Here is a 22,016-nt window from a genome sequence, read left to right as displayed (position 1 = left end):
AGGAATCTTTTGCCCAACTTGGGTCTTGAATCCACAACCCTGAGATCAAGATTAAGAGCTTCATGCTCTGTTGACAGAACTTTGTGTTTTTATTCTTATTCTTACTGGTTTTTAGCTGTGTTTTTGTGTTATATATACCATTTTTTTGAAACTTTAAGCTTTTTATAGGAGCTTTTAAATAAATAAAAATACAGGATTCCTTTAAGGCTGCACATTTCGGAGCTCATCACATTGAACACTGAAACATTGAACGTCCATGTAAACATGCCTCAAACAGAGTTGCAGGGATCTTGAAATGCTTCCAGAAACTTAAAAAATTGATTTTGTAAGGGTCAGCAGGGTACGATCAGGTTCACTTCAGGTACTGGGTTAGGTTGTCTTTTTCTGCATGATTTTATATCGACACCCTTGTCACCCTTAGACTTTCAGACTGTGTCTATCAAAAAGCGTTCATGTGGTAATTATTGCTGAGACGACAATGGAATTCCGGCACCCAGATAAAATGGGAACGCTGACAGTTCACTTTTTGGCCTTGTAGGAAGGAGGGTTGCTCTAGCCTTTGACATCTCTGTGATGGAAACTGGAGTAGAAAACCAGTTGTTTTTAGACTGAAGTGCCGGAGTCAGAGGGATGTTGGACTCTGTATCTGTTTCTGTGGTCCTTCCTTTGTTTTGGACCTCCCCATTTGGGGGCCTGTTCTCTTCCTGGAGGCCATTTTGAAGAAGGAAATGGCAACCAAACAAAGTCACTCGCTGTGGGATCCCTGGTTCAGTGGACAAAATGTGAAGACAGGAAGAACATATATTGAAACCCTGTTTAAATATGGTCATATTCAAACGAAATTAGCATTTCATGACAGGAACAATGTAAAGTGAGGTAAGTTCATAATGGAGGGAACACGGTTCGTTATATCCCATAAACGCACGGGCAAAGGCTGCATGTACAAATGTAACATTGGTTGTACATCAGTGCCAAAGTTTCCACACAGAACTCTGGAAAATTAAAAAGGCGGTTCTGCCTTAGGCCTCTTTGCAGAACTAACCACAAGACCTGAGTCGCTTCGAACGACTTAACTTGTCTTTTGGTTTGCAGCTCAGGAATTTCTCGAGACAGCAAGGCCAAAATATTAAGAACTGGAGCTAGTGCAAGAGGTATTGATGTTCGTTTTTTGGAACTGTGTACGTATTGTGGCAGATTTATTTGTCTCCTATCTCGCATAAGACATGTATTGGTGTGACTGGCTTCGGGTTTGCCTGAACTAAGATGCCCAAATTTGATTTTTAGTGTTCCTGTTTCGTTGTTTCCCAAATATGGAAAGATAAGAGTGAAATGAAAAGAATGTTGACAAATGAACAGGAGGAAAAGTGAATTTTATTTAAAACAGTGTTGACTGTGTCTGAGAACTTCTTTCAGATCCACATTTTCCCCCAATGAGCACCTTCATGTGGTATTTCTAAATAGAGCTAGCTAGAAAAACTCTAAATTTTGCTTACGGCAATGAATTCTTACATAAACTCTATACAGGGCGCTTAAAAATTGAAAACATTTCCCCTGCTTTGTTTTGAAGCACACACTAGTGAAGATTTTTATTATTATACTGATTCCTAGGGTGGGCTATAATTGGGTGATACCTTAATATATTCTGTTTTTGGCTTAGTCCTGCACAGTTGCATGTGACTTCAGTGTTGCTATGTGTAGGATTGTACATGTTGTAATTAGATTAAAGATAGGATACTTCTCTAAAAATTAATAGTGTGCCATTGTACTTCCATGCTACAAACATTAGAACTTTCATGATTACCTAGGTGAAAATTTGAGTAGTCTTCGGCTGTGACACTAAACACAATTTCTTTGGAAGCTGCATTGAAATCTTGGGCAATTTTATTATCCCAGCCATAGGCCAATGTAAGTTCATCCAACAGCAGCTATGTGTCGGTTAGCACAACATATCATTTTTAAATCAACACTAATGTGCCAATAAAAACTGCAATATCAAAAGCAGAGAATACATTCTCAAATTGCCCAGGATAGCTGATTACATTAGAAACAACCCAATTGGACCTTAACCTCTGTTTAGCTATTGCAAAAGATGCTTCTCCCCTGGCCACAAACCCATTTCGGTGCACATATTTTATTCTCTGTGTCCAGCGATGATATATTTTTTAGGAGTGGCCTGAATAAGGAACGTTTTAGTAAAGACCAAAGTTTGTTTTTCCTCTTTTTAAAAAATATTTATATACCATTTTTCTATTAAGATACAACTTCAGCCTAGAACAGTAATAAAACACATAAAAATATCAAACATAGAGAACTATCACTGCAGAGTGGGTAAATGGCTTAGCCTTAGGACCACCTCTCTCCATATGCAGTTACCCAGACTTTGAGATAATCCACCAAGACCCTCCTTTGTGTGCCTCCTCCACGAGACGACCCAAGGGTGGCAACACAAGAACATTTTTTTTCTTCATTGGCTCCCCATTTCTGAAATGCTCTTCCCAGGGAAGTTTGGCTGGCGCCTTCATTATACACGTTTAGGTGCTAGACAAAAACTTTCCTCTTCTTCTAAGCATTTGGCTGATTGACATCCTTTTAAATATTTTGCAGGAGAGGGGATTATTCACTTGTTTTTGTTCTTATTTTTGTGTTTTTTATATTATAATTTAATGTTGTGAACTGCCCTGAGATCAACAGGTCTAATAGGACTATATAATTTTAATAAATAATAAAATAAAATAAAAGTGCAGGCAACCAGCAGGTAAAAGAATTAACAGGCCCAGCAGCTTCAGCCACAAATTTATCAAGGAGGAATCAAAATAGGGGATGGGGAAGCTGTGGCTCTTCAGATGTTGCTTGATTACAATTCATGTATGTCCTGCTGGCTGGGGTTTATGGGAGTTGGGCTCTCAACAACATCACAACAACATCACTTTTGCTACCCTTTCTATATGAATTACTTTAAAACAAGCAAACAGGTGGTCTTTACACTGCTCAAAAGGCCACTGAAACAGGCTTCCCTGGGATTTCCAAAGTTCAGCCACAGAGAAGTCTCTGCCTAGTTCATGCCAAACATCCTCATATGTTAGTGGAACATGTAAGAGAACCTGCTGTCCCAGGCTCTTTCAGGAGGAAGAGTGGGTTATAAACTGAATAAATAATAACCTCTGAAAGTCATGATGAATGGGCGGGCTCATATTAAGAAGACCATTCTTCTGGTATTCTGGTCTCAAATCATATTATTATTATTATTATTATTATTATTATTATTATTATTATTATTACTGTATACCGCCCTATACCTGCAGGGTCTCATATTGGACAGGAATGGTGAATATATGGCTCATGGGCTGCATTCAGCCTGTAAAGTTGTCTTTGGGGGCCTGCCAGTCCTCTGCCAAACTTTGATGTCTCTTCTATTCCCGTTTCCTTAGCACTAAGTCATATTAGCAGTGGTGCCATGCCAGAGAGAGAACAGGTTATTTTGCAAGCTAAGTGGAGGGCTTTCCTACTTGTTGCAGTGCTGGACTGGGAGAAGCGCTGCAATCGTGAGGAAAAATAATTGGTTCTGATCTTCAGAAACCAGTCTCTGAAGAGTGATCTTTTCTTACTCATTGATTCCCCTTCCACTGCTGCTTCTTACTGATCGACAAGCATCAATCCTCTCTGTATGTCTGGTATGTATGTGGTTGTGAATGACTGAGAGCCTACGTTTTAATGGTATAGCTTCTTCTTGGTTTTATTCATAATAAACCCAACTACTGGTGATTGAGTCAGGTTGTGCAGAAAAATATATTCCTGGTGAATCCAGTAACTGGAATACAGAAGTTGGTCATCCCTTATCTGGGTGATGTGGATTGAACATTGTGGATATGTGATGTGAATGGATACTAGTGTAGCCTGCTGTAGGGTAAAGATGTTTAGAACTTTCAACTTCTTCCTTGGCTATATTTATATGTTTTGGTATTTCTTCACACTTTGAATGAGTTTCACTTGGGTGAACTTTTAAATTCACTTTTGTCGTCATCTTGTTGCCCTTGAGAGGGAGTTCACGCCGAGAAACAGTATCTGAGAGCCAGTAACTTGCTTCAAGCTTTCCTGCATGTTTTTTGGTCTCTAAGTGGGGTTTCTTCGGCATTGGAACTTGGCACATTTTGTGCTGGCTCACTTGCAAAGAGACGTATCCCTGGTAGCAGTTTGGAACAAGTTTAGGACTTGTCTGAGCCATGTCATTTAAAAAAATCCTGCTGGGAAAGCCCTGAAGTCTAGGAGGATGGGCACACTCTACCAAGTGTTAATCTACTTGCTTTGTTTGTGTACATTTGTGTGTGCATGCACACTCTTCTGGTTAAACAGAAGCTGGAATAAAGAAGCATGTCAAAGTTGTGCTGCAACACTACAACGTCGTAGTCCTGGGCTGAAAGCCTATTGGCAAAGTGTCTTGTTTAAAACATCTGAGTTTTTTAAGCAAATGGTTCTTTCCACCCAAGTTTGATTAAATGGCAAGTGATCTCCTGCTGGCAAATGTAAATTATAGCCATAGTCTTGTATAATCTTTTCACCCTTCCACTATTGATGATATATAATGTACAGGCTTTTCTTTTCTCAGCCTTGCAACAACCCTGGGAGCTGACTTGGGATGTAAGAAGCTGCTCTGTTTTTGTTCCACTGCAGTTCATCTTTCAGTAAAAACGATATTATTCATCTTGCTGTTTGTAGCGCTGAAATTACATAAGTGACATTGTCATTATGTTATTCCATCCCATTCATTTTATTGCAAAGGAAACAGTGCAAATGTGGTGGTGGTGGTGCGGAAGTTATCAATTTCATAGTGTTTTGGACAGAAAGCAACAGTAACAGTGAATACTAATTGTATTCGCTGGATTGATTTCCATTCCGGGCATGGGATGAATAAGTGAATATTGGCAATTTGTGCTTCAATTTCCTCCAGACTTCTCCAAAACCCCTAGAGTAGAATGAGTCACAATATTCCCATTTTGCAGGTGGAATGAGGCTGACAGCTGATCTTCTGACCAAGGTGCTAGACTTGGGCTTGAACCCTATTTTCTAGGGCCCACACTATGGACTCTCTTTTCAGGGCTGTACTTTGTTTCTTAGGACAGAAGGAGCAGTTACATACTTTGACTAAAGGACTTCTAGCCCAGTACTGTCTCCTCTGATTGGCAGTTGTTCTCTAGAGTCCTCAGCAGATGCCTTCTAATACTGTATATGCAGAAACATTTGTATGACCACTCCCCACCCTCTTAATTTTTAACTTTTCACCTATTCTTGGGTTGGGGGGAGTTACTGATTTTGCTTTTGCTTTATTGTGTATTTTGCATTTTCATGTTGTCTTTTTATGTTGAGAACCACCCTGTGATCTTTGAATGAAAGGTGGTACACAAATGTAAAAAAGTAAATGAATAATCTAGCTTTTGGACAGAAAACAAAATAAAACTTTCTTCCACAACTGTTCTTCATTAGCTTGCTTGCTTTCAGTTTGCAGTGCTTGACTTGGGAGGAAGCTTTTCCTTTTTATTATGACTGTTTTCCAGAAATGTTTGGACGCAAAAAAAAGAGCACTTTTTACTCCAAGGAGCTTACAGAATAAAGTTAATTGGCATCCAGCTCAGTTCTATAGTTCAGGGCCTTAGTAAAGGTGTTGAGTATATCTTGATTCAAGCAACACAACTTGATTCAAACCATTACTCCAATATCACAGACCCTTGCATGGCACAGCATCTGTGTAAGATTGCGTCAGAGGCAGCATTGCAACTGTGCTTTGTGAAGCTGCTCCCTTGACAGTGAAAAGACTAGAGGCTAGAGCCCATGGAGTTTTGTATCAGGCAGAATTAAGTGTTAAGAAATATGCTTTTCCAAACACCAAATAGTTTGTCTTGACAGTCCCGGTATGCTAATAATAGCTTTCAGTTGGATTTCTGTTTCTAAAGTCTTTAATTTGTTGTACCCCAGTTTTTAATCCAAATACAATGGGAGCCAGGAAGAAAGTGATATCCCATAGTCCAAACTCTGCTTCATGTGTGTGTCTGTGTTTTGTCCGTATCAGTTTGTCCTGTGAGATACCTGCCTGCCTACAGGTGAGAGTGTGCCTGCTAAATTTATATCAAACTAACTATCAGCTAATCTTTCTACTAACAGCTAGTAGAAATGAAAGAATGTTAGCATCTTTCTGGAGGACAGCCAGGCTTGAGGTGCTTAAGGCTGTGATTGCAATCCTTTCCCCAGCTCAGCTCCTATCCCATTACTTCATTGGTTCTAACCCTTCTCCCCTCTATTTTTGTACTCGTGTCACAATGTGTGTGTATAGGAAAACCTTCAAACCCTGGAACCAAATCTTCAGTTTGGGTAGGGTCGATTTATGAAACAGGATAAAGAAGTAAAGTTTATTATCATCATTATTATATTTTATTTAAAAGCATTTATAAATTTCTGAATGTTTAAAAATCTTAATCAGAATATAAAAGTACATGTAAACAAAACAGTATGATAAAAAAGAGAGACAAAAATCAGTAAAGTAGTAGTATAAAAACAGATGAAACCCAGTAAAGATAGGGTCCAATCTTATGGGTCCAGGGCTGTAGCAAAAAAATGCCTGTTTTTTGTTTCACTACCTATTTTGTATGATATGGTGCCATGAGTAAATTTCCCCCCAGATCTCTTAAGTGGTCTTATAGGTCTGTACAGGGGTAGGTGATCTTGATCTGTTCACAGGTAACCTAGTCTATTCAATGGATCAAGTGCTTCTTTCGTGGCCACCGGCTGACACGATCAAATACTGTATTTCCTTTAGTTCAGGAAATAGCAGTGGAGACAATGGGTGATCACTTTAATGAGCGTTCACTCTGATCTGTTTGTGGATTTATATGTTGTTAACAATTCGTCCTGATTTGATTGTGGGGGAGATTAGACAACATTGTGTCAACCTAGCAGGTGGTGTTATCCCACACTCCAGCGCATTTTCCTGTGACTTTCCCTAGATATAAAAAAAGTATGAACTTCTGAGGAAGCAGGCATTTTTCACAAGAGCTCCAAATCAGCTTTAGTTGTGCAACTTGAATTTGTTGGGATGGGATAAAATTCTACCTGGAAATAATGATAGTCTGAATGCGCCCAGTATCATTGCTAAAGTGTATATATTGATTGAAATGCAAGCAGGAACTAATGGGCCTCAACCCAGGCTCAGATACAGTAATGGGAAAATTTAGTTGGATTATCTGGGTTCTCCCCACCGCTCAAGTCAAGAAATGTATGTGCAAACTGGCTAGTAATTCCTGCACGGCAGGGGGTTGAACTAGATGTCCCTTGGGGGTTACATCCGATTCTATGATTCTAATAAATTTTGAGGACTGCTAACTTGTTTGCAAGTCTGCATATACTAGGGTTGTCATCTGGCTAAAGAAAACTTAGCTGATTAATCATATAAGTGTTAATCTATTTCAGCAGTTTATTGTCATTGTTATTTATTAATTGCCTTCTGCACAAGCGTTTCAAAGTGATGAACAATAAAACTGTGAAATACAGCTAACACAAATGAAAAACAAGGGATAGTTTTAAAAAGCAAAAACAAAACGAAATCGACATCCATGTTAGAGACCCATTCATCTAGCTGGGAAAACCTGTTGGAACAAAACTGTCTTCAGTTGTTCCAAAAAGGGCAAATAGTGGACACTTGTCATCCCTCAACAGGAATGCTATACCGCAGAATAGGGACAGCCACACTGAAAGCCCTACTCTGAGTTAGTATGAAGCAGACTTTGATATCTTTGGAACTTTTAGGAGAGCCAGTTTGTCAAGTAACCCGGTCCTGAGTTAGTATATATGAGAAAAAGAAGTATTTCTAAATTTTTTAAAAAGTTACTTGTTATTAGCGTACGCATGCATATGTTGCAGTTAGGCATGAGTTTAGAGCAGGGGTCCTCACTGTGGGGCTTGCGGACACCAGGGTGCCCCCCAATGCCCCCCATGGTGCCTACAAAAAGGTCCTGTGCCCTTTCCTGCTCCTTCAGATGTGGCAGCCATTTTGTGTTTGTCACACACCTCACAGCCACCATTTGTGACTAGTGCCTGCACAAAATTCCAAATGTGCACACTGGTGCAAGAAACCTCACTATCCTTTCGTAGAGGCCTTCTCCCTTCTCACGCACTAGACTGAATGCCTCTTAACATATGCTTGCGATCTGCAGTTTATAAGTACTTATATTAAACACTTTGCCAAAATATTTTAAATTCCTTTATTTAACCGATTAAATGATGCCCTGACACCTACCAGTCTGTATAAGGCTACAATCTTGCAGTTACTTATTTGGGATTAAGCTCTAAGGAAGGGAGTGGTATTTTATTTTTTTATATTTGGTGGTGTCTCAGGAGACAGTTCTCTTTTCTCTGGATTTCATCAATCCTGCATGTTGGACATAGTTTAGTAGTGTATTTTTAACTAATCCCAGAATGTGTGCTCATGCTGATATTTTTGTTGCTCAAACTGCGAGTGGAGCATGTTACCATGAAGCATTAATTGTGTTATAGTGGAACCTTATGGAAAGCAGGTTTCCTATAGTGTGTATATGTAATATATATATATATATATATATATATATATATATATATATATATATATATAGCTAGCAGCAGGTGCCAGACTGGGACCTCCAAGTAGCAAAGTCTTGTAAAGTCCAGACAGGCACATTACTCTGTCGTCTTTATCTTGTTGTTGAACCTTAATCCATTTTTAAGGCAGAAATCTTTGAGTTTGCAGACATACAGATTACTTTCTGTGTGTGAGAGAAGACACTTCCATAAAAACAAGTAGGATCTGGAACACAATAAATGCCAATTAAGACCAGAGATGTAATTAGTCTGTGGGCAAACAACTTTAGTAACTCTTCTGGAATAAAACGTGCTAGAGTCCAATAGTCTTCTATATTCCCTTACCTGGCGACCTCCACATTGCCAGCATGGAATATTCTGCAGACATTTCTCTCTTAGCTTCTGAGAACTGGTGAAGCCATTTCTGCCAACCTGATGTTTTAGGACCTTCAAATGGAACTGATTTGGTTGTGGTGGTTATTTTTCCCCCTTTCGTGTTTTTCTTCCATACAGCTGCTGTTGTGAAACATTTCTTACATTTTAATTTTGTTTCTGTTTTTCATCAGAAAATGAAGAGCTTGGCCCAAAGGCGTCAATCAGCACCATCCTTGGTTCTCAGCAAAGCGCTGACCAAGTCCAGAACAAGTGTCAGGTAAGGTGGAATGTGTTGTTTCTGGCTGTACTTTTTTGCAGGTTTCCTGGCCCAGATCATAATGTGTTATTGACAAGTAGTTAACCACACAAGGCTGAAACGCTGTCTGGAGAGAGAGATTGTAAGCCACCCCCACAGCAGCCTTTTCCAGGTGGTATTGATTCTGAAAAGCACGTACATGTATTGAGCAGAATGTGATCAAGACTTCATAAACCAGGCTTCCCACATTTTAAGATATCTTGGATTAGAATGTTGATAATTAAAAAGTTATTTATTTACTTAAATGTATATCCTATCTTCCTAGAACGCAAAGGTGGCATTCAACTAAGTTTTATTCAGAGTAGACCCATTGACATTATGGAACATGACTAAGATCCATTAATTTCAGTTGTTCTACTCTGAGTAAAACTTAGTTTCATACTACCTCAAGGCAGTATATACAGACCCGCTTACATTTAGCATCTTATGAATTGCCCAGGGAACGTTTGTTCTAGGTTGGCCTATAAATGGCATACATACTTAAAAGATTTTCCAGTGGGGATCTTTGCAAGAAAATTAGTTATTTGAATTCAAGTGCAAGTAGTATACGGCCTGCAGGCTGCATGTAGCTTACATACCCTTTCTGCAATTTTTGACCTCGGTTATAATCTGTGGGAAAGCTGCTCCCATGTAGTGTGTGATTTCACAGGATTATGCAGATGAATAAAGTGCTCTGCTAGTGAAATTAGTATGATGTAAAGGTCAGTTTGCTTTCTGAGGACCCCTGCCTGATGTTGAGTGGGAGCCCATTGCTATTTACTGAATGAACATTATCCTTTCACCCTTTCTCCCAATTGATCCCAGTCAGCAGTGTAGCTAGCTGCTCGGGTGCCGGGTGTGGCGCGTGTGTCCTGCAGCCGGGGGCAGGGCAAGCTGCCCATGGGGGCGGGGCGCACTGCATGGAGCGGCTGTAGGGCGGCTGAGGGAGAGGTGGTGGGCAGACGCAAGTCCCACGTTGCCGTTTTAGGCAGTGTGGAGCCTTCAGGTGCCCAAGCCACTATATCACTCCCAGGAGACATGTGTGGCTTGGGCATGCTGCAGGCCCCGCGGTAAGTACCAGCCATGTCTTGTTACGTTTGTTGACTGAACTAAAAAGTTTCGTGAGCCAAATTTTCATTAGTATTATTTTTAAAAACTCATTTTGTCACCCCCCCTCAGTGATGACACCCAGGACGGCCCACACACCCTTTCCTCCGCCACTGACCCCAGTTTATCCTTTCCACCATCCTGTAGGCAGGTTATGCTGTAAAACTGTGTGTTTGGTCTTACACCTTTCTAGTCCAACCTCTACCATACTGGCTTTCCACTGAAGACATGGCCCTGTGTTGAAAATGATTGGTGGGAGTGTGGTTTCCTGCCTTACAACCAACCTACCCATTGTTTTGCTGTGAAAATTGTTTTCATTAGTCATGAATATGTTAGTTGGCTTATGAAGCTTTGAATTGTGGAGATAATTCTGGCCGCAGTTGCAGTGGCGGAGGAAGGGGGTGAGGGGGCGGGCCACCCTGGGCGCTGCCGCTGCAGCCGCAAGTGGAGGAGCGTGCAGCTGCGAGCGAAGGATCTTGCCACCATCCATACGGCGCCGTCTGTAACGGTGCATGTGCTGCTGGGAGGTTTGCCCCGCCCCTGTGTGCGGTTTTCCCCACCCCTCGACATCTCCCACTGGTTGCCGGAGAGCCTTTCTTCAGCCCTGCGCATTTATCCATGCGCTAGGAACAATTGAAGATAACTCTAATGAGCTGTATAGGAGACTATCTTATCTGCTAGAGATTGTGAGTTTCAAACTTCCCATCTTCAGGGAACCACTTTCACATTAACTTGCCTGTCCCAGAAAGCCTGCCTGCTGAATCCCTTTGCTTGTGCAGCAATCTGGAGCATATAGGGTGCAGTCAGTTCATGTTGAGCACCTCACTGTAAACTTGCTCTTCATGGACTTGAGTGAACCATAGAGCACCTCTAGTACTTTTCAAGGAAGTTTGTACTTGATAGACTCGGAGCTCAAACTAATTTCTATGACACTGCATGTGACTTGAGATATATCTGGATGATAAGATTTAGCTAATGCTTGTGCAGCATTTTCTACCTGCGTTGTCTGTCTTAAAGGGCTTATGTATCAACTATCCTCAGATTAACTGGCACTGGAGAGATATGTTTCTCTCTCCACATTTTAATGTTCTATCCCAATAACCTTTTGAAGCAATTCCTACTAATTTATATGATAGTTCACATAATTTACAGGGATTGCATCTGTGAAAGTAATTGGCAAAATTACATAGGAGCACAGTTTCAATGAACTCTGAGCTCAGTTCAGTTGATTATTTTTTCTCTTACTCGCCCGTCCCCCGCTCCCCATATTTCCTTCTCTGATTAACAAGAATTCATTTTCTTCATCAATAATCAAACAAATGGTGTTTTGATTTTCTGGTCTGTGCTCGGTAAATGCTTGACTCTTGTGGATAGCTCCTTTTTATAAGCAGAAAAGAGCAATGAGTGACATGACCTCTGGTATGTTCAGATCTTCAAATATTTTGTTTTTAAAGCTGTCTTAATACTTAGCACCCTTTTGTAGGCAAAACATTGATTTCAAGCTTAAATGGATTATAACTTTATTCTGGCACTAAATCCTGTTGTTGATACTTAGTGCACTGTCTTTTTAGTGGTTGATTAATGATCTGTAGATTACAAAACTCCTTTCCAAATCCAACTTACATCTGTGGGGGATTAATATGAATAGCCTTTCCTTAGCAGTTGAGTCATTTCTGTATTTATTAAACATAATGAGGGAGTTTGGTCAGGAAATATTTAGAAAACCTAGTAAGTTTATAGCTTCATACCATTTTATGGTCCATTCTCAAATGTCTTCTTAGTACATGTATATAAATAGTACCTCAACATAGCATTGGCCTATGGAATTATCCCACTTCCTCCTCCTCCTCCTCCCTTAAAAACTCTGAATGACTGTTACTAGGATCCAACTATTCTAACGTCTGCATTATCATTAGTAGGTGGCATTAGCATTTTATAGAAATTACAGCATAACTGTAATCATGCCCTGGTTAGATAAAGGTAGAGGCTGTTGACTTAGAATCATAGAATCGTAGAGTTGGAAGGAAATCTCAACTAAAGCATCCATGACAAATGGCTATTCAACCTCGGCTTAAAAACCTCCAATGAAGGAGAGTTCACCACGTCCCTAGGAACTCTTTTGTTGCAATACTATGAGCAAGATTGGACAGTGTTCTCGAAGCTACAAACATGAGTCTGACCAAACTGCGGGAGACAGTGGAAGACAGAAGTGCCTGGCGTGCTCTGGTCCATGGGGTCATGAAGAGTCGGACACGACTAAACGACTAAACAACAATGAGCAAGATAGATGGATATTTTTGTGCACATCTGCAATTTCCATTTTGTAGAAAGAAACGTGGCAGGAGGCACCCTATCCTGCTCTGTCCCCAAGTTCCAGGTTGATACCTTCAGAAACATTGGATGGTGTTCCCCTGCAAAGAATGGCCCAGCCACGTTTGTTAATTTCATTGGGTGTTGTTAGTCATTTAGTTGTGTCTGACTCTTTGTGACCCCATGGACTAGAGCATGCCAGGCACTCCTCCTTCCACTGCCTCCCACAGTTTGGTCAAACTCATGTTGGTAGCTTCGAGAACACTATCCAACCATCTCGTCCTCTGTCGTCCCCTTCTCCTTGTGCCCTCCATCTTTCCCAACATCAGGTTCTTTTCTAGGGAGTCTTCTCTTCTCATGAGGTAGCCAAAGTATTGGAGCCTCAGCTCCTTCCAGTGAGCACTCAGGGCTGATTTCCTTAAGAATGGATTGGTTTGATATTCTTGCAGTCCATGGAACTCTCAAGAGTCTCCTCCAGCACCATAATTCAAAAGCATCAATTCTTCGGCGATCAGCCTTCTTTATGGTCCAGCTCTCACTTCCATACATCACTACTGGGAAAACCATAGCTTTGACTAGACGGACCTTTGTTGGCAAGGTTTTTGGTGTACTCTTGAGTAAAACTTAATTCACTGCCACCCATTATTTCCTTTAGTATTTCCTTTAGTAGCAAAGCTGGGTAATAAGTGTTGACATATACATAATTAGAACCAAAAATGCGGCTACTGAGAAACAAGGGAGAGATATTGGAATCTTTAGGGGAATCCTGAGATTTGCAGAATTATTTTTTAAATCCCTAAGAGGACAACATTTTTAAAAGCCCACTGACAATTGATCATGCTTAGCACCAACATATAAAGTTCAATTTCTCTTGGAAAAGAAAAGTGGGAAACAGAAGGAGGAGCAAAATGGCTTGATTGAGCTCCTTATAGCTTATAGTATTCCATGGGACGACTGGCACCAACATTTCTGGTTGGGACTAAGGATCACAGCATCATTTTATTGCAGAGCCTCCTTGCATAAAATTAACATAAATCTAGTTAAAACTAGGATGCAGTCTACTTGCTAATGGCAGTGTACCAACTGACTATGGGAGGTTTAAGCACACAATTGATAGGAGCCACCCTACCCTTGACCCATCATTATTATTTCAGGCTTGTCTGGATTCAGTGTCAATTAGTTTTGCCAGTTCATAGTACTGATAGGACAGCATTGGTAATATTCAGATATCCTTTCTATTTCTATGTTTGTTTTTCCTCTTTCTTCCATCAGTGCTGGAAGATTTTACAAAATACTTGCAGAATTTTTCCCTTTAAAAAGGACTTTTGTGGGAAATGCTAAGCAGGTTTGCACTAGATATGTTGAAAATGACAGTCCAGGTTTCAGCAAAAACTGGATCTTGCATTTAAATCTGTGAATATCTGATAAAAGGATAGCTGGCTGTGAGTATGGTACACAACTGTAATCCACTTGTTTACCATTGGGACCTCATTGTGTGGGAGGCATCTCAATGCTAGCTCGTAATGTGGTGCTTGAGATATGCCTGAAACCAAATAATTCTATTCTTTTCCAATTCTAGTAAAAAAAAAAATACTAAATGAAGACCAGCTAACAAAGCCCTGGTGGTTTGAGCTATGCAAATACAGAACTTTTGGGCCAAAACTGTTTTGTTTTCTTCATACTTGCTTCCACTTCTACCCTGAGTGAAAGCATTTCAAAATTGATTTATTATTATTATTCATAGCCATGGTTGGAGGCAATATGCTTCTGAATACCAGTTGCTGGAAACTGCAGGAGGGGAGAATGCTGTTGTCCTGCTTGAGTCTTGCTTGCAGGTTTCCCATGAGCATTTGGTTAGACACTGTGAGAACAGGATGCTAGACTCGATGGCCCACACAAGCAGGATTGCAGCCTACCCATCATCTCCATTGTGTGGCAAACAGGTTGCACTCTGGATGTTGTGGACTGCAACTACTATTATCTCTATTGGCCATGTTCACAGGGGCTGATGGGAGTTGAAGTTCACAACATCTGGAGGATACCACGTTGGCTAGTCCTGACCTATATAAACAACATGGTAGGGTACTGTACAAAGCACAGACAAAAAAACCAATAAAATTATAAAAGCACCAGCCAGCACATCAGAATAGTGATATGGAAAAACAAAGCAAGAGCAGCAGAGCAGGTCAAAGAGCAAAATTCCCTAAAAATTGCCAAGAAAACGAAGTACTGATCTGGCACCAAAACAACAACAATGTTGGCACCAGCTATTCTGCATAAAGAAAGCTGATCACTGAAGAATTGATGCTTTTGAATTATGGTGCTGGAGGGGACTCTTGAGAGTCCCATGGACTGCAAGAAGATCAAACTTCTCCATTCTTATGGAAATCAGCCCTGAGTGCTCACTGGAAGGACAGATTGTGAAGCTAAGGCTCCAATACTTTGGCCACCTCATGAGAAGAGAAGACTCCCTGGGAAAGACCCTGATGCTGGGAAAGATTGAGGGCAGAAGGAGAAGGGGACGACAGAGGATGAGAAGCTTGGATAGTGTTCTCGAAGCTACCAGCATGAGTTTGACCAAACTGCGGGAGGCAGTGGAAGACAGAAGTGCCTGGCGTGCTCTGGTCCATGGGGTCACGAAGAGTCGGACATGACTAAACGACTAAACAACAACAACAACAATTCTGCATGGAGAGGGCATTCCACAAATGGGACAGTACCACAAAAAATGTCTTCTGTGCCAATGAATGAAGAGAACATGGTTAAGAGCCCTCTCTGAAGATCTGGATCTGGTAGGAGTTCAGCATATAGAGAGCCACAATTTCCTCATTTTTGCTCATTTTTTACTTGGGTCTCCAGCTGTTTTTGGAGTACACTTTCCATCATCCTTGACCACTGGTCCTGCTAGCTGGGAATGGGACATGGGTGGTGCTGTGGTCTAAACAACTGAGCCTCAAGCTTGCTGATCGGAAGGTTGGCAGTTCGAATCCCCGCAACCGAGTGAGCTCCCGTTGGCTCTGTTCCAGCTCCTGCCAACCTAGCAGTTTGAAAGCCACCAGTGCAAGTAGATAAATAAGTACTGCTGTGGCGGGAAGGTAAACGGCGTTTCCGTGCGCTCTGGCGTCTGTCACGGTGTTCAGTTGTGCTAGATGCAGTTTACTCATGCTGATCATATGACTCGGAAAGCTGCCTGTGGTCAAACGCCGGCTCTCTCAGCCTGAAAGTGAGATGAGCGCCGCAACCCCATAGTTGCCTTTGACTGGACTTAACTGTCCAGGGGTCCTTTACCTTTACCTTTTACATGCTAGCTAGGGATGGTGGGAGTTGTAGTCCAAAAACAGCTGAAAGGCCCAAAGCCACCCCAGTCTAGAATTATCAGAAATATATAGCTGCAGAATGAGACTTTATCACTGCACTATGATTATTGTTCAGAGACCATCATTTTAAGTTAAGCAACCTGTCTGTACATTTTCTAAGAGAAGATGGTGTACTTTGTACAGGCTGTAACCTTTTAAAAGGTTTCAAGTAACTTGTGGTTTTGAAATATCCTTTTGTAAAGATGTCAGAAATGGAAATCCCTATGATAGGCAATATAATACAGTAGTCTAGAGATAAAAACTACTTGTTCTAAAGGAAGAATTTTTAATAGACTTTATAAATAAATGTATTAGAATCCTGTTTATAATTTGAAGTTTAGATTTGCAGACACTGAGAAAAGATGTGGGTTTTTAGGCATTTCCCTTACTTTCTTCCATCCATGTTGAAGAATACCAAAGATCCATGTTTCATGGAAATCCTGCAGTTGTTTAAATCACAGTAAATGATTTTGACATGTTATTTTATATCCCTGTGCCAAATGCTAAGTATTTCTAGATAACAAAGATCATGTGTATTATCTGGTAATGCAATAGGCTTAGCTCTACTATGGAGATACAGTGTGTACCCTAAAGAATTGCACAGAGCGTTCTCAAGGGTTTAATCAGAAGACATGTGGATCATCTGAGCTATGTGACTCGAAGTTGATGACGGAGATCTATTAAATATAAGTTGCAAATTGCCAGAAGGCCTTAATTGTCCAGTCCAAGTAGACAGTACTTTGTCCAAACTATTGTGAATAACAGCTTTGCCATTCACATTATTTTACATTTGTGTAAAAATGAGTTGTGTAAAATGAGTTTGACCAAACTGCGGGAGGCAGTGGAAGACAGGAGTGCCTGGTGTGCTCTGGTCCATGGGGTCACGAAGAGTTGGTCACTAAACGACTAAACAACAACAATCATACAGTTTTCTGAATTTTGGTTGGTATTCATGATAAACAAAAAATTAACTTTCTCATGAGTAATCATAGTACACTAAACTGGTATACCTAATCCTTAGTGTTTGTCTTGTAGATTACCCTAAGCCATTTTAATGCATAGACGAGAGGTTAAACTTGTGACCATGTTGGCTGGGAGTGAAAGGAATTGAAGTCCAACAACATTTGCATGGGTCACAGTTTTCCCATCCCTGGTGTACAGGAAGACCTCCCCTCTGGAATGACTACAGCTCTGGGAGAGCTGATAGCAGCTATAAATGAACTTGTCAAGATACTGGCCGGGTTCACATACAAGGGTAAAACATGGTTAGTTTTGTAACTCCGGTTCACTCAACAAATCGTAAGTCATCTCAAGATGAACAGACAAGCAGGGGTGTAGGTAGCTGCTCTGGCACTCGGAGTGGTGGGGGCAGGGCAAGCTGCCCACGGGTGATCCATGCCTGACAGGGGCAAGTCCCATGCTGTCGTTTCGGGTAGCGTGGGGCCCGAGCCACCATGTCATTCCCAGGAGAGATGCGTGGCTCAGGCGCACTGCAGGCCAGGCTCCGCGGTAAGTGCTGCCCCCCCCCCCCGCGGTGTGCCATTTTGTCACACCCTCAGGGATGACACCCGGGGTGGCCCACATCCCCCACACTCCCTTCCTACGCCCCTGCAGACAAGCCATGGTATGTTTTTTTCCAAAGCTTGATTTGTTTTCCAGCTGCTATTACCTCATAAAAGCACCTGGGTTGAAGTGGCCAAATAAACCATGGTTAGGCAAAGCTATGAAGTTTGTTTATAATGCCAGATCATAGTTAAAGTAACCTCTGGCCCTGCAGAATGTTGAATCAGATGCCCCTTGGGGTTCCTTATCCCTCTACAGTTCAATGATTCTATGAAGCCATGGCTTCATATCTGCTGGGCAGGGTTCAGACCTTCAGACAAACCACACTTTAGTTGAACAAATCATGGCTCAAAGTTATGTGTGAACCAGGCCACTGTCTCAGGTCTTGACAAAATGTGTGGGATATACATGTTGTCTGTCTGAAATAATAATAATAATAATAATAATAATAATAATAATAATAATAATTTATTATTTATTATTTATACCCTGTTATCTTGGGTATCCCACACATTTTGGGACGCGGGTGGCGCTGTGGGTTAAACCACAGATCCTAGGACTTGCCGATCAGAAGGTCGGCAGTTTGAATCCCCGCGACGGGGTGAGCTCCCATTGCTCGGTCCCTACTCCTGCCAACCTAGCAGTTCGAAAGCACGTCAAAGTGCAAGTAGATAAATAGGTACTGCTCCGGTGGGAAGGTAAACAGCGTTTCCGTGCGCTGCTCTGGTTCTCCAGAAGCAGCTTAGTCATGCTGGCCACATGACCCGGAAGCTGTACGCCGGCTCCCTCGGCCAATAAAGCGAGATGAGCGCCGCAACCCCAGAGTCGGTCACAACTGGACCTAATGGTCAGGGGCCCCTTTACCTTTACTTATGTTGGGTAGTTAAAAAGTCACCGTAGTTGCGGTTCCTTCCCTATTTGTATACTAAAGAAGATAACGAGGCTTTTTGTATACAAATAGCAGGGGAACAAATAGCAGGGGAGGTGGATAATAATGTCTTAATGCCCCTTTTATAAAAACTTATGCTGATTATCTAAAAGGAAAATAAGTTCTACCTAGCTTTATCCATTACTGGTTTTCTATACAGGAAAGTGCTCAACCACGCAGTCTCTACCATTACTACTTACAATTTCTTTCTTGTAGCGTAGTCCAGGAACACTTTTACTTCTCTATCTGCTATTTATTTAGACCAAAAGTCAAGAACATCATAGGCTTTTTTATGATTTTCAATTTTCTTCAACCTAAAACCTGTTGTTCAGTGCTGGCTGACAGGACACATAAATGGGGTTTGAGCCAAGTGATCAGCCTGATGGAAAAAATGGGGTAAAGCATGATGCCTCTTCTCTCCCACCTTATCTCCATCCCAGCTGCCCATCTTGTTTTAGGGCAAATAAAAAGGTCAGATTCAAAAGAGCCTTTACAAAGGACAGGGAATGTGGAGCACATTTTTTTCAAGAGGGAAAGATACAACAGTAATGGCTATGGAAGCAAATGATAACTACTGAAGGTACCACAAGCCAAATGTTTACTGCAGTCCTAAGTGGAGGTGGAATATGCATACATCAGAGAAGGAGGAAGAAGACGAAGTTATTTTCAATGCCTGGGAACTGCCGTGGAAGAAGGGAGACCGTGAAGCATTTTAATTTTGTTTTGAAAGGCTGTGTGTGTGATAATGAGAGCAAGCACTCTCCTTTTACCTGGTTATATCTTTTAGAAAACAAACTTTAAGATGGCACCAAACCCTCATTGGCATTGTGTTTTGCCACCAGTTATGTGGGCAATATTCAGGAACTTGTGTTAAACAGTTTCCCCCAGACACACATGTATGCACACTCTATTGTTGTGCTTTTGGATGGGAGGTTTTTAATATTAGCAAATATTCCTCCAATAATGCTATTTTCTGTGCACTCATTTGAAGTTAAGCCCCATTGGAAACACATAAAGATGCATCAGTTAGTTTGGGATTACTTAAAAGGACCTCACAACCAAGTGTGCCACTGGTGTGTGTAATAGTGGGGGGAGGTGTGTGTTATATGCACCGAGAAGAGGTTGAGTGCTTCTTCATCTCTAAAAGCACATAAGACAACCTCTGCTATTGAGTTTCAGAAGTTAAAGCTTTGAAAATATAGCACACTCACCCCCCTACAGCCACTTTTGCAAGCAGCTGAAGAATTGCTATGTGTAATATTATCACATTGAGTAATTGTGCTATTGTATCTTCAGCTGCAAGTCATAGACAGACCCTGCAGGGAGCTCTACTGAGAGAGAATTACAATAATCTAACCTCATAGTTATGAGGGCAAATGTTGCTCTTATGGAGTTGTCCCAGGATAAATAAGGATATGACCTGCACACCTAAGAAAACACCTTTGCTCATCCCTGCACTGGCCTGCATAGTTAGAGAAGAGATATAGTAAAATCAAGTGACCAAGTTCTCTTAAAAGCCAGAGACTAGGAGAAAACCCTGCCCTTTCCTCTTTTGATGTTTATCTTCCAGCAGAAGGCTAATGCCTGACGATACATATAATTTCAGTATTTTTCCATTTACTTAGATTGATAAATCTGATAAACATGGCATGGGGTATGATATGGGAAAACGTGGGGGGGGGGGGGACACCCAGAAAAATAAAACCACAGTCATTCTCATGTACTGAGAATATATTACACTCCAAAACTTGAGCAGTTTAGCTCTGTGATAGGAACAGCTTGAACTTCTATCCTTGCTACTTTGTTATTCCAGTTTTGTTTTTCTCCCTAATTTTTCTCTTGTTCATACCCCTTGTAGCAAACTTCAAATAGCAGTTTCCTGTTTGGGATGTGCTACCTGCATCCTGGAGTGCAGGGCTGACCTAGGAAGCCTACTATGTGCCAAGCCAGTGCTTTGCTCCCTGTTACGTAGACCATACTGGTGTGGTTGGTGCTGTCATGCGGCAGGATGTCTTTACCCATGCGCACAACATTCTGCGCATATGAAATTGGCATGCTAGAGAGAAAACAGGAGCTCTTCTACATTAAACTCTCATGCTTCCCACATAACAATCAGAACTCATGGGTTAACTTTCTTTGGAATGTTTCTTTAGAAAGTTAACCCATGAGTTCTGGTGGTTAATGTTGGAAATGGCCTTGAGCCCACTCAAGAAACAAATGGCAAAAATATAAGCAGTCCAATTCCAAGCTTGGTTTATTGGAAGTCATAGCACTGCCCTTTCTCAAAGTCAATGTGACTGATATTTCCCTGTGACTTTAGTATATCACGGCTGGATCCTAAAGGAGAAAGGATAATAGAAACAGATCTAGCTATGTATAAAAATGTGGGAGTGGGCAGAATGCCAGCAAAGCAGGGCGCTTAGTCCTCCTCATATGAATTCAATTACACCCAGTTCAAATGACTGACAATGCTATTGCACAAAATGAAATTTTGGATCCTCTAATTCCTGTTTCATTTGGGTCAATTATGATGCTAGTATGGGTTTTTTTCCCCTCTTCCAAAATTCTGTGCACTTGAACGCAGGGTATTTTTGTGCAATAATAACGAGATAAAATTTCATTAAAACTGTTAATAAGGGACAACATGAACTCTCTGAGGCCTCCAGTAGGCTCTCTCCTCCCTCCCTCCACCCCAACCTCCAGGTTAACTTACAGACTTGAAATCCCTGTCCTCCGCCTGCTCCTCCTGTGGTTTTCTTCCTTCTGTTTTTGTAGGACGTTTCAATTCTACGGTTATTACATAAAAGTGGCTTATGGCTGTGTTTGTACACCTGGAAAGTGAAATGGGCTGTTTCTCCACACACACACACACACACACACACACACACACACACACACACACACACAGTTTTTTATTAGAGCAAAAGGTAGAGTGAGGAAAGCAAAAGGAAGAAGGAAGGTTCCAAAAGTGCATTTTCTGAGAATAACTTCATTTTATCCAGTGTGGATCTATAATCAAGTTTTCTTTCTGCAATAACTTTGCCCCTTCTAAATCAAAGGGAAGATTGAAAATGTTTTGCCCAGCTCTGAAAATGTATTCACAGAATTACATTTCTAGAATGTTTATTAGACCAGCATTTGACCAGTGTTCATCAAAATAGGGCATTAAGAAAAAGAAGAAAAAGAGTAGAGATGTGACTAGCAGAATACATTCTCCAACCAAAGAAGTTTCTGAAACGTTTTATTGGAAAACTAGAAGAGTTCCCAGCTAAGTGACCCATTATACTGCTTCTAAATGGGCTTAAAATGAATTATTTACTCTGTGTCTGCCTTTTTGCACAGCAGGTGAGTTTCAAGAATTGGGAAGACTTTCTCTGTCGTCTTCTCAACCAACCAGCGTGATCCTTCCAAATAACAACCTGCTAAGGTTAGGTTCTCAACAGTCCAGTTGGCGTATATTTGAATGTCAGCCTCGCCCACCAGT

General features: G+C 41.2%; 1 protein-coding gene across 5 annotated transcripts in view; it reads left to right on the top strand.

Moving 5' to 3' along the window:
* The window catches only part of ARHGAP20 (Rho GTPase activating protein 20), a 75,877-nt gene that overhangs the window by 9,080 nt on the left and 44,781 nt on the right, over window positions 1–22,016 (top strand). For 4 of the 5 annotated variants that reach the window (XM_081860390.1, XM_081860393.1, XM_081860389.1 and 1 more), the window contains exon 2: window positions 9,165–9,250. In XM_081860390.1, coding sequence (XP_081716516.1) covers window positions 9,165–9,250 — 86 coding nt within the window. Of the gene's footprint in view, window positions 1–755; window positions 877–9,164; window positions 9,251–22,016 lie in introns of those variants that run through there. The other variant, XM_081860391.1, reaches the window with a different exon arrangement.

Source organism: Podarcis erhardii (assembly GCF_964252035.2).
Source record: "Podarcis erhardii genome assembly, chromosome: 4".
Taxonomy (NCBI): domain Eukaryota; kingdom Metazoa; phylum Chordata; class Lepidosauria; order Squamata; family Lacertidae; genus Podarcis; species Podarcis erhardii.
Note: the sequence above shows the minus strand (reverse complement) of the source record. Positions and strands in the feature narration are given on the sequence as shown.